This window comes from Hesperophylax consimilis, chromosome 6 (genome assembly GCF_061612785.1).
Source record: "Hesperophylax consimilis isolate HC1 chromosome 6, BYU_Hcon_1.0, whole genome shotgun sequence".
Classification (NCBI taxonomy): domain Eukaryota; kingdom Metazoa; phylum Arthropoda; class Insecta; order Trichoptera; family Limnephilidae; genus Hesperophylax; species Hesperophylax consimilis.
Window position 1 is genome coordinate 34,438,482 of NC_142841.1, and position 17,920 is coordinate 34,456,401.

General features: G+C 35.2%; 2 protein-coding genes across 2 annotated transcripts; one reads left to right on the top strand and one right to left on the bottom strand.

Moving 5' to 3' along the window:
• Nucleotides 1-6,302: 6,302 nt before the first annotated feature.
• Nucleotides 6,303-11,113, top strand: LOC149423254 (dnaJ homolog subfamily C member 9). The gene is made up of 5 exons (XM_089632612.1): nucleotides 6,303-6,501; nucleotides 6,594-6,860; nucleotides 6,984-7,111; nucleotides 8,193-8,349; nucleotides 9,601-11,113. The coding sequence occupies exons 1-5, from the start codon at nucleotides 6,408-6,410 to the stop codon at nucleotides 9,804-9,806; spliced, it is 852 nt and encodes a 283-aa protein (XP_089488738.1). The 5' UTR covers nucleotides 6,303-6,407; the 3' UTR covers nucleotides 9,807-11,113.
• A 144-nt stretch (nucleotides 11,114-11,257) lies between these two features.
• twr (signal peptidase complex catalytic subunit SEC11 homolog C twr) lies at nucleotides 11,258-16,654 on the bottom strand. The gene is made up of 4 exons (XM_089632613.1): nucleotides 16,497-16,654; nucleotides 16,060-16,319; nucleotides 14,771-14,945; nucleotides 11,258-13,180 (listed from the first exon to the last, which is right to left on the bottom strand). Exons 1-4 carry the CDS (start codon nucleotides 16,542-16,544, stop codon nucleotides 13,130-13,132), a joined length of 534 nt encoding a protein of 177 aa, XP_089488739.1. The 5' UTR covers nucleotides 16,545-16,654; the 3' UTR covers nucleotides 11,258-13,129.
• Between the last annotated feature and the right edge of the window lie 1,266 nt (nucleotides 16,655-17,920).

Here is a 17,920-nt window from a genome sequence, read left to right on the forward strand (position 1 = left end):
TGTGGTGATTTCCCATTTTCCTGTTTTTTTCCCCCCTAGATGTAAGGAAAATTTCCCTAGACATATCATTACACCACTTTGTCTCCGCTAAAGCAAAAACCATTAACACACTAAATGTACCGCATAGACACAGCAATGCGATTTTGTATGAATGGCAACATTGATGCCAAATCTATGGTGAGGGGAAATTGCCTGGCAGCCATCTTTCATGACAAACATTTGAAATGATATGTATGCAAAATGGTGCATAATGCTATTTATGTGTTGTTATTTAAAGGAATGGGATATGTCAAATTAGGTAAGTTTTTCATACGTCTTTCCCCTCACCCCGCGGCTTCAAATTGATCTCGAATTGCTCCGTCCAGGTTTTTTTAGTTTGATGCAAGAAGACGACGACATACAGTTTGAGAATTTCGTATTATTTATTTATTTGTCCGTGTCATTGTTTGGTCAGCGTCCCGGGTAGGTTGGTACCTAGTAGGTACTGGGTATAGACCGGCACCTACCGGAGACCTGAGACGTGGGACGGTGTAAACTCATTCAGAGCTTTATGGGTAGGTAAACAGTTTAAAACACTATCGCCGCAGAGGTGTTGGGTTAGCTCTCGTCGGTTCTGACTCCATTAAAGCCCACCTATACGCCGCTCAAGTGTTAAAAAAGTGCAGGGACAATCCGTAAATAATATCACGTCAAATGGCTCAAATACAATACCCACGGCTGATAATGCGGTGTTTCTTTTTAACGACTCGAGCGATTGGTTGTGTATACACACATTTACCGTATTATTCTTAAATTCATTATTCCTCAAAATATTAATACGGAAACATATGAACGGCACTTTATCACAAGCGATCTTGCCATAATATGCCAAAAATCGCTGGAGTGGTACTATATCGCTTTGGTCAATTATTTTAACGAAATTCATTACCCGTTGTCATTATTATTTATCTTTATTTGAATAACTTATTTTTAATAACTTTTGAAGGTTACGCGCGGAAATGTAATACATCATTGAATAAGAAGATAGTACTCATAAATCTAAACGAAACATGAAACAGAACAAGACAAATAAAAATAAAAAGGTAACAGTCTCATCAGTATACTGCATATTTATAAGTATTTCGTATTTTGTTATTCTCACTGTATACTCCTTCGGAGACAGGGCAGCATTGTTTTTTAAAACATCAAAGTACATGGTTTTCCAATAAGAGGTGTTATTTTGAACAGCCCTCTATTTCGGTAGATGTTACTTTTGAAGCCGTAATTTTTTGACATTTGACAAGTAGAAACTACGCCATTTATAAAAATGGAACGATACACTTCAACAACGCATTGAAATTATTAAAATTCACTTGAGTGAATCAAATGCAAATCATCTTGAGTGATGAGGACCATTTCCACCTCGGTGGCTTCGTCAACAAGCAAAATTGTCGCATCTGGGGCTCGGAACATCCAAGAGTTATTATTGAAAAGCCTCTCTATCCTCAACGTGTGACTGTTTGGTGCGGTTTATGGTCCGGCGGAGTCATCGGACCTTACTTTTTCGAAAATGAGGCTGGAGCAATAGTTACGGTGAATGGATCGCTCTCGAGAGATGATTAATGATTTTTTATGGCCGGAATTGGATAGTATTGATCTGGACAACGTTTACTTTCAACAAGACGGCGCTACGTGCCACACAAGCAACGAAACCATTGATCTTTTACGATTGAATATCAAAATTTATTGGAAAACCTGTATATCGACTTTTGTTATACCTATGAGAGTATATCCTCTCTGCATACCCCTTCGGAACACTAACTTATTTTACACGTAAGTAGATATAGCGTATTTCCCTAAACAAACTGTAATATTTATAAGTTTGTATATTTTGTTATTCTCTCCGCATTCTCGTTTGGGGACAGGGCATCACTTTTTGTAAAAATATTTTAATACTGAAACAGGGGTAAGAGCTGCTATTGCAGCAGGTAATCAAGCACTAAATGGATTATGAGCACCTTTTCAAAACGCCTGCAGAAATAAGTATATCGACTTTTACGATACGGCTATATGTCCTCTTTGCATACCCTTTCGGAGACACTTACTTACATTACGTGTCTGTAAATATAGTGCATTTCCCTAAGCCGGCTGCATATTATGTCATATTTTGTTATTGTCACTGCATACTTTTTCGGGGACAGGGCATCATTGTTTGTAAAAATATCTGCAGATATATGTAAATTGATTTTCACCATACGGCCTTATATCCTCTCTGCATACTTACTTTACCGATGATAACGTACCAACAAAAGAAATAATCCTTTAGGGGATCAACTGACAGAGGGATCAACTGTACGGGGGTTAACCGTCCGAGGTATCAACTGTCGGCGGGTCAATTGCCGGGGGATGAACTGTCAGGTCACCGAAAAAAGCATCGTGTAAAAGCGGGGGTAGGTACGCCAAAATGGCCGACGGGGAAAATTGGGAAGTAGACAGGTACCTATTTACTAAGTAGTACTTAATTCAATATATCATATAATAAAAGTTCCCAGATTGAAATGTTAGAACAACATTCAAATTTTATATTTCATAAGTCCAAGATTTCCCCGCTAGCCCGCGGAGCCAGTCCACTCCTTAGAGAAAAGATGAACATTTTGGACTCTTCCAAATCCATACATATTCAGGTCCGCATTTTTAATAATCATCATTTGCAAAGACGAATAATCATTATTACCTGCCCAGGGGCGGCACTTGCCATTTGCAAGAAATGCATCACTGTATTCAATTATTTATTTATGCCCGTTGGGCTTCTACACAAAAAATAAATCTTATTAACATTAGAATGCGTATTAAAATTTACATAATAATAAATAATAATAATTTAGTTTTATTCCTAGCAACATATATAATGTAACATGCAATATTTAGAAGAAGAGAAAATCCAGTCAAGAGTCGTTGATGTGCAGAGCAATGAAAATAATTGCTGATAAGCATTGTATTAGGACAAAGGTAAAATAAATACATAAATAAAATATAATAGGATGCAGAAATCAATTTTATCCACATTGGCAATACAGCAATTGACAAAATAATAAAGGAACAAAATTCATCTACATAGTACCTACCTTCTTGTACAACAAATAAAAATAAAAGGATACTATAGGTAGGTAAATAACGAAAACATAAACATTAAGATAAAAGTGTTGCCAGATTAAGAAATACTAATTTCGGTTTTGGGTCCATCTGTGATTGTAACTCTTGTTCAATAAACTCAGTTTAGTTTTGAAGTGTCATAGTACCTACCTATGATATAATTTTATTTTAACAGAAAATTATTTCAATTATCATTTTCAGAATTGGAACTGTTATGTAAAGAATTCAGAGAAGCGACAAAGTTGGTAACTACAATGTGTATATTTTTCTCCAGAAAAGAATTTTAATTCTATATTTAAAATGTGTATTTTTTTGTTTAAATTTCTATGGGTTCATTTTTTATAGCTTTCTCCCTTTCGGGGTATTCTAGGCCATCATTTCAATTAATTTATTTAAATTTTGACAAATTCGTGATTTTTTAAGGGTCTGCGTTTTAAAAGTACCAAATCGTGAATGGTTCTTCTGCAAGATAAGTCGGTGTAATCTAGTAATTTCGTTATATTAAAATAATTCATTTATTTAATGGGTACGGAAAGTTTGAAATTATGAATATTAAAAATTGTGATGAACTCTCTCAATTTTTAATTGATTTTCTTTATGGTACGAGGATCAAATAGTGGAATAAATGTATTTTTAATTATTTCTTACTGAGGCGGTGAAGAGAATCAAAGAATAGACGTAAAATCTCTCTAATAAGATGTAGACAATATCTCCTATCCGTCAGTGGAAAATGAGACCTAAAATACCTACAAAATAATAATAGATAGGTACCTACCTAATGGATTAACTAACCATCCCCAATCGGAGTACGTTGTGAGGCAGAAGGTAGTGGAGATAGGAAACGGGATGTTTGAGAAGTACCCGGCTATCAGATTTGTCACTAAACATAGCTAAAGCCATTTAAAGCAATGTTTCGATTGTGAGTGGTGCCCTTTCACGTTCACCAGGGGATACTGAACGTATCTACCACTAAGCTGTTTATGAACCAATCTATGGCAGCTTGCAAATAAAAGTTTGTAAAATTTGTTTACAGGCTTTTAGATCTCTTCAAGACCAAGAGATTTAATATTCTTCAAAAATTAATATATTAAAAAATATGCTTTTTCCGACCTCCATTGCGAGGCGATCGAGGTGATTACACATCTCGCTTGATGGGCTTGGTGAGTAGTAATGATCAAATCACATATAATGACCAGAAAGTAGGAAAAAATATTTGGAAAACTATACTCAGAGGGCATGTTTGATGATGACGAAAAAAATGCACTATTTTGTTGCTCATCTCCAATAAATTCAGCAATATCAAGTAGAGTTTATCCAATAAGCAGGTACGAAAAATGCCCCCTTAAAACCAACACCCTTCATCAATCTAATCAAAACACTACTTTATGGCTATAAAACATATTGAGGTCCGCGGCCGCGTAGGTACTCCGTGCCAGAAGGTACCTAACAACGGCGGCCAACGGCTAGCGGCGTAACTCCGCCACTGACCACAGAATATCCATTTGTAAAAAACGAAAGAGAGGAGGATGCCTCCCAGGTCCCAGGCCCCGGAATGTGGTCCCGCGCTGAAAAACTCCGGAATTTTTGCGAATTACGAGTCGGTTCTCTGCCGGCCTGGGAGCCTGGCTGGTGTTTTATGCCGTGTCTGCGTGTATATAGGAACGATGGTGTTTAATACATATTATTATTGTTTTAAAACAGAGAATCCTTACAATATATATGAATCTGACTCTCCCCACAAGCAATTTATAAAATAAATCTAATAAAAATAAGTAAGTACTTTCTCAAATAGGCTTTCTTCTCGGTCTGTATTATTTATACAGACATTACTAATAAATCACAATCCAAAGTATTCACCCACTTATCAATAGAGAATAAAAATATTCATGCTGACAAAATATGTCCAAATTAAGAATTGTTGTTTTCTTTGAAAACAACAAAAAATGTGGGAAATACTGGAAAATATTTCAATATTGCCAATATTCCGACCGCCACAACACGGGCAATACGGGCACGTCTGGTGGTTGCTGGTGGTCAAAAAATCACAATGTAATATTATGTAGTTAATAAACTAGTATATACTGATCAGAAATACTAAAAATCTTGAGAAAAAGTTGAGTCTAAAAACCAATAATCTTTAAAAACCCCTGAAAGCTTATCAGCAAAAAACCCGATTAAATTTCTAAAAATATAACTTTCAAAATATATCCTGTATCGAAAAAGGTTTTACTAAATGTGGCGCCCCTAGCGGCAGATAAACGAACCAAATTTTGAACGGGTGGTCCAGTGTTGCTCTCTAATTGACAAATTGGAATCTTATTAGGGGGAGATAAACGTCAGCTTCTAGTTGGCCTCGCGCGTGTTCGGTTTGGGTGGGCCGAGCGCTTCCGAAGCGTCACGGAAACACCCGAAGGTGAGGAGAGAACCGATCGGCTTTGGAGCGCGTGCCACACTTTGTGTGGTCCCCCAAGGTGGTCCGCAGCAGCGATTCTAAACATTTACAGTACTTAACATTTTTACAAAAGTTCGGTGTTGTTATTGTATTTAACAAATAATTTACAAAATATAACTCTCGTATTACTAGAAGACTAATATTTTATGCAATATTATAAAATTAATATTACGGACGATAGAAAAAAAAATCGTAACGGTAAATTTTAATTCCTCATAGTTTTACGTGAATAATACAATGGTTGCTTTATTGTCCTTTTTAATGTTTCTTTATAATATAATGTTTATGTTTTGGTAAACCAAGTGTATTTTTTGTACTTTTTTGTAATACCATCGATTGTAGAATATTTTTGTCATCGTGAATCATTACATTTTATTTAAATAAAATATGTCGTCTTTCAATGAGTGTCTAATTTAAATGTTTCTTGTATTTCGGACAATATTTTATATATATTTCATTAAAACGATACATTTGTTACAAATATATAAATAAGTAATCTAATTCAATAACTTATGGGTTGAAGTTATGACAATTTCGATTAGTTTTTAATGATTTTTATCTCTTTCCACATAGTACTAGTGATTTTAGCACAAAATATTTCATTTATTTTTGTTCAAATACACCCCAATCAATAAATTTGAATGTTAGGAACTGAAAAATGGTTGTGTTCTAAGTGATGAAGTTGGTAGGCTTGTCTGTCATTTTACCGCTTCCCGCCATCAGGAAAAAATCTCTATTCGGGTAGCTAGGTTTCATAGCATTGTAGCAACGTTTTGTTTGTGGGCTTTGTGGAAAATATCGGCTTTTACAGAATTTTTTCAGAATGCCGGGTTTACTTGATCTCTGTGAAAAGTACTTTAAGTCCAGGAATTTATACGAAGTCTTGGATGTTGATAAAGATGTTGCGGAAAAAGACAGTAAGTGTGCTAACGACATCGACCTTCGTTTGCATCATTGCGATTCAAGTTTTCCGTTCATTGTTATTAACTACCGTTGTTCTGTTTTTCAGTCAAGAAGGCTTATCACAAGGTTTCATTATCAGTCCACCCAGACAAAGTAGACGAAAGCGAGAAGGCAGAAGCTACTGAAAAGTTTAAGGTCCTTGGCAAAGTTCACGCTATCCTCAGTGATAAAAGCAAAAAAGCTGTTTACGATGAGTCCGGCTCCATTGACGAAGACGATGAAGTTACAGAGAGAAACTGGGAAGAATACTGGAGAATCCTGTTCAAGCCCATCACTGAAGAAGACATTGCCAATTATGAAAAAAACTACAAAGGTTAGATTTTTTAATGCAACATTTTCATAATAAAATCTTTTCAAAATGGACGCTCAGCAGGATAAATTGTGTATTTCAAAAATGTATATTGTTATTTTAATCATTATTGTATTTTGCCAACAGGTTCAGAAATAGAGATCCGAGATGTGACAAAGGCTTACCTGGAAGGAAAGGGAGATATGGATGTGATAATGGACGGCACCCCTTTTGCTCACACGGCAGATGAACCCAGATTACGCGTTATCATTCAAGTTAGTATATGAAACAGTCTACTCTCTATGTATATTATTTGAAAGGAAAAAATTATGAAATAACTAGTAGATTACTAGTTGAGAGCCTTACCTCACAGCTTACGGAGGCCATCGAATAGGTCTACCGAAATGAAAACAAAAATCTGTTTTTGATGTATCAAATTTTGTCCATGAAACATCTTACTCAAAAGTGGATATTTTATTAAAAATACATTGTATTACGATATTTGCCGAAATTCTCGTTCATCAATTCAAAAACATGTTTTTACCTGTCGCAGGATACATCTATATAGTAGATATATAAAAATACATGCGTATACGAATGCGACCAGAATTTCAAAGCAATTGGTGAAGAACTTTTGGAGATTGAGATTTGTAACAAACGAACATTAACATTTTTATTTATATATATATATATATAGATTAAAGAGAAAGCGATGAAAATAACATTATATAAACATCTACATAATATGATAAACGGCCATATCTTATATCATATTACCACTTTGGAGTTGCACCTTCTAGTGAAATATTTTTTAGCTCAAAAATGGCTTATTAAATTAGATTACTTTACTAAGATTGAATGATTTTATCCTTATCATTAAAAGTCAACTTTTATATGTCACAGTTGTATCACGCTAGATGACCATCTGGTCAATATAATACAACTGCGGAAAGTACTTGTATATCTTTTAAATTACATTTTTTATTTAATTTTCAACAATTCTTTGATACCTGATATAAATTTTTAAAACAAAATATAATTGATATCACACCACCACCAGACTGAAAATCCCATATATTTTTATGCACAATAAGGTTTATTTCGATATTCTCCGCAATGAAAACTAATTTTTTCAAAAAATAATAGTTTATTGAGAATTTGTTCATACCAGACATCTAGTTTATACTAGCCACCTGCAAGCCCTACACTGTGATTAAAACGAAATTAACCCATTAAATAATGATAATTAAATTTTTCTGCCTTTAATAATTTGTGGCTCGAGAATTCTTCATTTTGCCACAGCTTTTCCATGTACTAGTTATATTTATTATACCCACTCACATTATACTTTTCCAGGGAATGATCGACAGCAAGGAACTTCCAGCGTTCAAGATATTCACCCACGAGCCTGCACAAAAGAAGAACCGCCGACACAAGCGAGCGGAAAAAGAAGCCAAAGAAGTGGAAAATATAAACAAGATGATGGAAATCGAAAAAGAGGAGAAAGAAAAGGGTACAAAGATTGCATTCAATTTTATTCCAAATAGTCCAATGGTACAAAATAATCTCTCTAGTTGTCACAATGTTCATAAGATAAAAACATAGCATTATGAATCTGTGATAATGGAAAATAATAATAATGTAGTCGTTTATCAAAGTCTTAGCCCGTCGTCCCATAGGTCGGTAAGGAATCAGGTCTGACATAAACTGTGTGCTATAAGGCCCTGCTCATAAAAGTCCCACAAACCGTTACCTCACCTCAGCGAACTTAGCTTTTCTGCGCAAGATGTTGATTCCTTACCAACTCATGGGACGACGGTCTTAAAAGTTCAATCATATTTTTTAAATTTTAAATAGATACAATTAAGGCGATGCACTATGTCATGTAATATTTTAAATTGAGCCGCTATCAATAACAACCCTTACGTAGATGGCGATAAGGTTTAAATTCCCGCTTAACACCAACTGCCTGTTTTGATTTATGCAAGAAAAAAACATGGCCAAAAAGTGCCTTTTATTTTATTTTGTGGATGTTCAGGCATAAATATTTAATTTTTTTTTCGATCATTTTATAAATAACTTAATTTGCCACATTATACAATAAAATCATAACCGAAAATGGGTTCGTAAGTAGGAGATTTTGAACTTTAAAGCAGTTTTCATAGGTCTTATACATTATTTTTTTCTGGGCTTATAAAAAGACTTATCTAAAAAATACTCCATTATTTCAAAGGCCAAGATGTATTCTACTCGCAGTATTTAATTAAAGCATCTGAAACATTTCTAGGCGAACAAATTTACAAACCAAAAACACATGATTTTGCATTACTACGTATGGCATCGCCTTAAAAACTATAATAGCAGGGCACTAACCTTAGCAGCAGACCTTTTTCATCTGCTCCTCTCCGACATCAATAATTCAGCTTCATTCTAAGCAATTTTTACAATTATTTTAATATCTTCCTTTATTCAAATGTTACATTTTTTAACACAGATGGATAGTATTGTAATCGAGGGAAAGAGACAGCAGTGTTGCCAATTGCCAAATCCAATTTATTAACTAAAAATTACATTAATCAGCTTTTACTAAAAAAAAAATATCTGTGGTCTGTGTATATATAATTAATAATAGTAAAAATATTTACTTCACAAAAACCCACTGCCCTGCTTCAGCTTTGGGCGCCTTGCCTAGCAGAACCCCATTACTAAATATATTATTATTTCATTCACCTTCACTATAACCGATACTTCATTACCATTTCAGAGAACAACCTCACGCTGATGATTCGCAAGAAGCAGGCGGACAGGGGAGCCCAGATGGACAGCTTCTTCGACAAGCTGGCGGCTAAATACGGGGGCGAGGAGGAGAAAGAGATGCCAAAGAAAGTCGGCAAAAGCGCAAAGAGGAAAGCCGCCACCCCTGGCACAAGGGCCAGCACCCGCACCGCTTCAAAAAGACAAAAGAACTAGCACATAACCTCACTTTTAAATGATTGTGATTGTGTATTCTCTAGCAATCAAAACAATAATAATTGTAATAGATTATTTTTTCTCTATGGCATGGATAAATACTGAATTCAAGAATGACTAGACCAAACTACAAACAATCATCTTGGTGCTAATATTTTCACACAGTGTAAATTTACTATCGTTAGCTAAACTTGCAGTTCCAATGTGTTTTCTTTTTCGTTAGATTATTCCATTCACTTTGGTTTAATGGCTGCCTTTATGAGTAAATTGTTATTGTTTCATTTTCACTAAATCGTTCAATTTAAATCTTTGACACTATGTTTAGTTTTAATCACAAATCCGAAGCACTACTTGCCGGAAAAGCTGGATCTTATTATAATGCCCTGATTTGGCAAAAACAAACTTTAGTTTTCTACAATAACAGAAAATATTTTATTGATTGTCTATTATAATTTTAATAAATCTTATAAAATCAACATGACTGTATTTATAAATATAATTATGGTGTGATAATGAATTTGTATTGAAATAAATTACTCTGTGAGCATTTTCTTTATATGTGAATAATTATTAGTTTCTTTATCTTCACAAGTAGTGAAAACACAGTACTGTGTTAAATGTTTGAAATGCTACGCGAATCATTTGAAATTAGTTACAGTAAGAATGGCAGTAACCAAAACTAATTGGCAACAAAGATAACAGATTTTTTCTGCATATTCGGAAGTTTTCGAATCGGATATTGTAGCAAAGTATCAGTCTTTTTTCTTTTTGACCTTGATGCCATACGTAGTAATGCAAAATGATGTGTTTTTGGTTTGAAAATTTGGTCGCCTAGAGATGTTTCAGATGCTTTAATTAAATATTGCGAGTAGAATACATCTTGGCCTTTGAAATAATCGAGTATTTTTTAGATAAGTCTTTTTATAAACCCCAGAAAAAAAATAATGTAAAGGCCTATGAAAACTGCTTTAAAGTTCAAAATCTCCTACTTACGAACCCATTTTCGGTTATGATTTTATTGTATAATCTGGCAAATTAAGTTATTTATAAAATGATCGAAAAAAATTAAATATTTATGCCTGAACATCCACAAAATAAAATAAAAGGCACTTTTTGGCCATGTTTTTTTCTTGCATAAATCAAAACAGGTGGATGGTGTGAAGCGGGAATTTAAACTCAAAAAAACGTATTCTTGTCCGCTTCCTCTATCTTGTTATCAATTAGTTGTGTACAAACTTGCACCGGAGCGCCCTGCCCATACACGGGCGAGTACTTCAGGCTTCTGCCGCCTATCATAATTCGTCGCATAGAACCCTGTACTAATAAGCCTCGGGCGGGCGTCCGGAGCACTTGCTGTAACTAGTCCAATAGAGAAGGCAGTGAATGGGACATAGGGTTTGTTATTTTCCTGATCATATAATATTAATTTCGAAAGTAGAAAAACAATATAATTACAAGTAAATTTTTTTTATTTTAAAATATAAATATCCAAGAAAAGTACAACACAATGACCTCCAGTGAGATCCCATCATCCTTTTGATCTTTTAAATGTGTCCCAACAAAATTAAATAACACGTGTGTTGTAAAAAACAAATCCAGCTGGAACAAAAACAGTTGACAGGTAATCCTCACAAACTTGTATACATAAGAAATGGTTTGCCACTTGACGAGAGTAATAAATCACTTAAGGTGGCTTAAATGATGAATTATAAATAATGGAAACAAGGCAGATATGGCATGGAAGCGGACCGACTGTCACCGAGCAGCAGTCGATGAAAGTTATGCTTTTATTGTGCAGATAGAAACAAAGGCCGCTGTGCATAGATGTGATTTGCAGCACATAGTACGGGTGAAAGATGTTGGCATTATGCACACGGTTTCATACTGATAATGGTTTGTGGCCCATCTTCCTTTTTTCGATTATCCATGATAATGAATGCAGCATTTTTCAGGGGATTCAGTTGACTATTCCTAAAAAATTGCATATGTTATGCAAAGAATTCTTTAAAACAACCATATTTGTGTCAAATTCTACCACTTGATGAGATGGCCGATTAGAACAAGTTTAATATAATCATGCTTCAAAATCATGAACTGAACCCATATCGATATTAAAAGTAATTCATAATACAGGGTTTTCCAATAAGAGGTGTTATTTTGAATAGCCCGCTATTTCGGTAGATGTTACTTTTGAAGCTGTCATTTTTTAACATTTGACAAGTAGAAACTACGCCATTGATAAAGATGGAACGATACACGCTTCAACAACGCATTGAAATTATTAAAATTCACTTGAGTGAATCAAATGCAAATCATCTTGAGTGATTAGGCCCATTTCCACCTCGGTGGCTTCGTCAACAAAGCAAAATTGTCGCATCTGAGGCTCGGAAAACCCAAGAGTTATTGTTGAAAAGCCTTTCTATCCTCAACGTGTGACTGTTTGGTGCGGTTTATGGTCCGAGTCATTGGACCTTACTTTTTCGAAAATGAGGCTGGAGCAACAGTTACGGTGAATGGATTGCGCTATCGAGAGATGAATAATGATTTTTTATGGCCGGAATTGGATGGTATTGATCTGGACAACGTTTACTTTCAACAAGACGGCGCTACGTGCCACACAAGCAACGAAACCATTGATCTTTTACGATTGAATATCAAAATAACACTTCTTATTGGAAAACCCCATACATCCCCAAATAAACCAGGCGCACCAACAATACAAGTACTGACTGGTTTAAGACATAGCAGCAGTAATGCTGGGCTCCCACCTAGAATGAAAAAAGTGGATTCAACTTTGGGTTTCCATTTTGTTGAAAAGCCTGTTCTCGTTGATCTATTTCATGCATTCCATAAAATAGATCGGATGGGAAAGCACCTTAACAGTAATTTTGAGATCAATACTTTGGATAGTTTGAATTATTTAAAAATAAGCCTGCATTGTACATTTTATAACTGTATAAAACTGATATTATATACATATAAAACAAAGTTTCTTTTCTGTAAAGGCCTTAAATTCCAAGTACTTAATTAAAATTACAAAAACTATCCAGTTTCATTATGAATATTGCGATTAATTATTATTGTTCTAAAAAGATTACCTATGCACAACACAACATAATTATTTAAAAATTCAGTAGGAGTAATAATTCTCAATGATCTGAAACCAAAGAAGTGTTGGTAATTATTATTTGTGCTTGGGAACAGTCTTCTCATTTGCGTTGGTTGGTTGTTTAGTGTTATAGGTTCAGAAGTTTCACCACAAAGTTGGTTGGTTGGTTCTGTGCAAGAACTACCTGTTTTTTTAATCTATTTAAAAGTCCTAATCATTCCCGATGAACCAACACGTATAACCCTAGGCAGGCCAGGACAAAGAACTGAAACAAACAAACAAAATAATTAATAAATAGTTAATAACAATAAATAATTAGTTAATGTTGTATGTAGAGCTAGGTGCATAGACATATGAATATTAGTAGACCTGCCCTAAGTGATTAAAAGCGTATTATCCCCACTCCCCATACCGGTTCCATTGGAGCCGGCTGTGCTCGCGTATGGCCTCAAGTGAAATTTGAAAATGTGACGTCATCATTCTTGTGCGAACTATGGTCGAGGCATCATCGGTTCATTTTACGAAATAACATGGCAAAATGTTGACTTGTACTATGAAAACTTGTAAAAATAGATGTGAAAAAGAGAATAAACCCAATTGTCGTATTACATTCCATATATAAGCATTATTTTACTTTATTTTAAGCATATTCACATCGTATAATATAGATCAGTTTTAGAAACATATACTATCACATCGAGAAACGTCTGGACGCGAAACACAAAGCTGGTTGGTTGCTGGGAAGTAAATTATGAACATTTATAAAAGTGTCTTAACTAAATACTTAAACGAAATATTCGACTCTGAAAATAGAACCGAATTTTTTTGCCGAATTTGGACTTCACAAATTTGTTCATAACGTGGCGAGTAATTTGCGCTCCCATGTAAAAATGTCTATTCATTCAAAAGCAGATTTTACTTTTAAGAAGTAAATGGTGATATTATAATGCGAGATGCCTATTTACTGTCAGATTGATTTATTGACGAATCACAGTCAGCCTTACTCCCTTCGTTCTTCAACAGTTGATTTTACCCCTCGCCATTATCTTCTCGTCTATTAATTCCTATGTCTGTGGCTAGGTGTTATTTTTTTAAAATTCAATTTAAAATTGAGTTCTGAAGGGTGATTCTGTATCTTTTGCGTTAACGTAACACGCTTTGACAGTTTTCTATTCCATATCTAACGAGCCAAAAACTTCAAACTAACTAACCATCACGCCGTTTCCCCACAAGGGTAGGCTGTTAAGATTTGTTAGTCGTGTAGTAACTTATTCACATATATATGCGTAAATTAAAATATATACAAAAAAAAAATTAAATGAGTTCACTAGATTAGAGTCTAGTTCTTCCTGACCTCTCCCCCTCACAAAACAATAATAGGGGACTGGTATCCCCAATATTTATACAGGTGTCCTGGGGTAAAGTGCAGAAACTTTGGGAGGTGATTCTCAAGTAAAAAAGATTTTTCAACGTTTAAAGGTAGTTTTCAGGTTCCAAAGTTGCATTGTTTGTATGGGAAAAAGAACAGTCTTCTGTAAAAAAATATCTTTGCATGTGAAAAAAAAAAGTTAAATTTCAAAAAAGTTATTTTTCTTTTTTACTTCTACCATCATGTAGAATCACCTCCCGAAATTTGTGCACTTTTCCCCCAGACACCCTGTATAAATATTGGGGATAATTGTCCCACTAGATTCCGCGCAGTTGGGACTCGTACTCAATATTCACTGTTAGGTTTCTTTAAAAAAAATGTTTAATGAGCAGATATTTATTGTCTCATGAAATTGAAGTCAGTATTGTTGGACTGAGATGTAAATAATAGAACAGCAAAAATCAATAAGAAAAGAGCATGTCTCACCTTAAATTTAGGATATTCATTCATATAGATGGTAACCATGCCGACGAACGGCAGGAAGCCGCGGGCGCGCCCAACCACGTCCTTGGCGTGCAGCCACAGCTGGCCCTGCGCGTACAGCCCCCGGTCATCCACATTATTGTTGTCTCCTTTCGTCAGAAATTTTACTGTGCCATTGCTAGAACAAACAAATACATCATAATAAACTATGGTTCCGCTAACTACCAGCTCTACTCTCTACTCTCCTCCCTCACGTAATTTGGGCCTCTTCAAAACCTAGATTAACAAATACATCACGATAAATGATGGTTCCGCTAACTACCAGCCAACGTCCCTCCACCCTCACATAATTTGGGCCTCTTCAAAACCCAGATGCAGATACATCATAATAAACTACGGTTCCGCTAACTACCCGCAAACGTCTCTCCCTCACATAATTTTGGCCTCTTCAAAACCTAGATTAACAAATCCGATGAACGGATAACTTCACACAATGACAATTCAACACACCTTTAAAAATTGATATAGTCATGGAAAGTGATGAAACAAAAATAGGTTAGGTTTACAGGTTAGTTGTTTTTCAACGCTTTTCATTAAAAGAAATTTAAACTAAGTCATTACTTTATAACACTTTTTAAAGGTGTGTTGACTTATCATGGAACCGACATCTTCCTCGGGCGTCACTGATTTCTGCTATTATCATACACTATCCTTACACTCCTTTCGCCCACTCTAACTGCCCAAATCATCTAAGCGTTTTGTCCAATATATTATTTCGAGGAATGTTGTGAATTAGGAGGTGGAGGATACTGATGGAGTTCAATTTCGAATTTGACCAATTCATTCAAGAAGTTAGGAGATTGGTTATTGATAAGACACTGATGTGGTCCAGAGTATCCTATGACCCAGTCACAATAGAATAAATTGAATTCGCTAATTAGTTGGAGGCATATTCTCATATCTTATAAATAATATTCGGTAAATAATTCCCTAACCCCCGCATTTTTCGAAGGCACAGATTTGGTTGTTTCTTCAGTAACTAAGTTGAAATGAAGAGTAATTTACAAAATCTGTGCCTAAAAGTGTGGCGGTTAGGGAAAAATTACCCAATATTCAGACACAAATATTACGCACAAATTAAAATCAAAACATTGTAATATGTGCTAATATTCATACTTACTTAGTGATTTGACAAAATGCATATTGCCGCAATTTGTGTACACACCTTGTTCAAATACATTTAAAGCTGAGTTAACAATATATTTTATTTGTATTAATTCTCTCTGACTTACTTTTCATGAAGCTTTAGTACTCGGTGGACAATTGGGATATCTCGCCCCTCAACTTTGAACACAACAATTTCTCCAACTCTGACTGGTTCCTCTGGATAATTGGTCAGGAATAAGAGATCACCCCTGTGGAACGCTGGCTCCATACTTCCTGACAATACCACCACAATAGGACTTTCACTACCAGTGACAACCATCAGTCCTTTCCATATCATTAGTGCTGATGAAACTATCATCCCAAAACTCAGGATCTGATAAACAAACTGGAACAAGACAACAAATTAATGGTTCGCACACACATGTATAATTTATGTTACAATAGGGTTTCCCAGGAGATAAAATGAATAATATTGACAGAAAAAAAACATATTTGCAAATTTTTGACAAGGCGGAATGGAAAACTTGTTGAGGGGTAATCTACGTGATTTTAGTATAAATACCTGTCGTTTGTTCATCCGTTTAAGATCGTCAAAAATGCTATCAAACATTTTGTCAATTTGAAAACAAGCCGGTCTATATTATAAATCCCGATCCGTCACCACGTCAGTCAAAATCGGAAAGTGGCGTGGAAAACAGTGCTACCACAATACAATTTATTCTTGTTCTTAAACTTTGGGTACCTACTTTAACATGTCCATGGATTGGTGAACCGTTTATGGTTGTTCAAAATAAGGTTTCCTCATTTTATTAATTTCATTATAATAATATTTGGATCATTTTTATAGCGCCGTTTTTATGCAAAATCACCTCAAGGGCGCTGTACAAGTATATAATACATTTCTACTATGATCTATGTTATTACTAACTATATATGGAGATAATATACAGTACAATAGATACCTAGTAGGTCAATTGAGATTAACACTTAATTAATTTAATGGTAATACAGCTTAATAAACAGAATTATATCATAACACTCGTTTCTCGTAACGCCCATAAATTAATGATTCATGTTATAACATTTTGGAGAGCAGTAATCGAACCCAGCCTGCAGAATCAAAGCCAAAAGCGTAGACATCTACCCTATAATAATGTTGTTCTAGATCAAGGCTGCCCAACCTTTTTAACAGTTGGGCGAAATTGACGATTTTGAATCACTGGCGGGCAACTGAATACCTGGCGGTTCCTATTTCCTTGGGGGGGGGGGGTTGTTAGAGAATTTCTATAAAACATAATTCCCCACAAAAAAAATTCAAAATCAACAAAACATTTGAAATCCATGGGGGGGGGGAGTTGTTACGGAACTTCGCTGAGAAAAAATTCCGCGCACGCAAAAACATCATATGTGATTCCCCACAACAATTTTTCGAATTCCGTGGGGGGGGGGGGGGGGGGGGCTACAAGATTCCATGTCGGACGCAAAAAATATTATATCAAAAACCCGTGTATTTTTGTTTAAAAAGTAAGTTCAGCAGGTTAGATTTTTTCGTCGCTGATTCTCGTTCTGAGTAGCCTAAATAGCGATAAATCGCCTTCGTTGGCAACACTGGTGACCGCGCGCAAGCTGCATTGTTTGTTTTACCGCGGGCCCGCGACACTTTTTCGAATTGGCGGGTTTTTTGAAAATGGTTCACGCGGGCCACATTGTGGCCCGCGGGCCTGGGGTTGGGCAGCCTTGTTCTAGATAAAAATTAAAAAGTATTCAATACAATTTGGTGCGAGGTATCAAAACATACTTACCAATCGTTCACCATTCTCAAACATTTTGATTCATTCGCTTGAGAAAAGATTATTTTCAGTGAGAGGCAGTCAACCCTCAACACTTGCTTTATATGTATCAGGAAAAAAATTAAGACACAAGTTAAAAAGATCTTCTTAATTCATTACCCATAATACCCATTTTAAATCACTTTCTCTATAAATT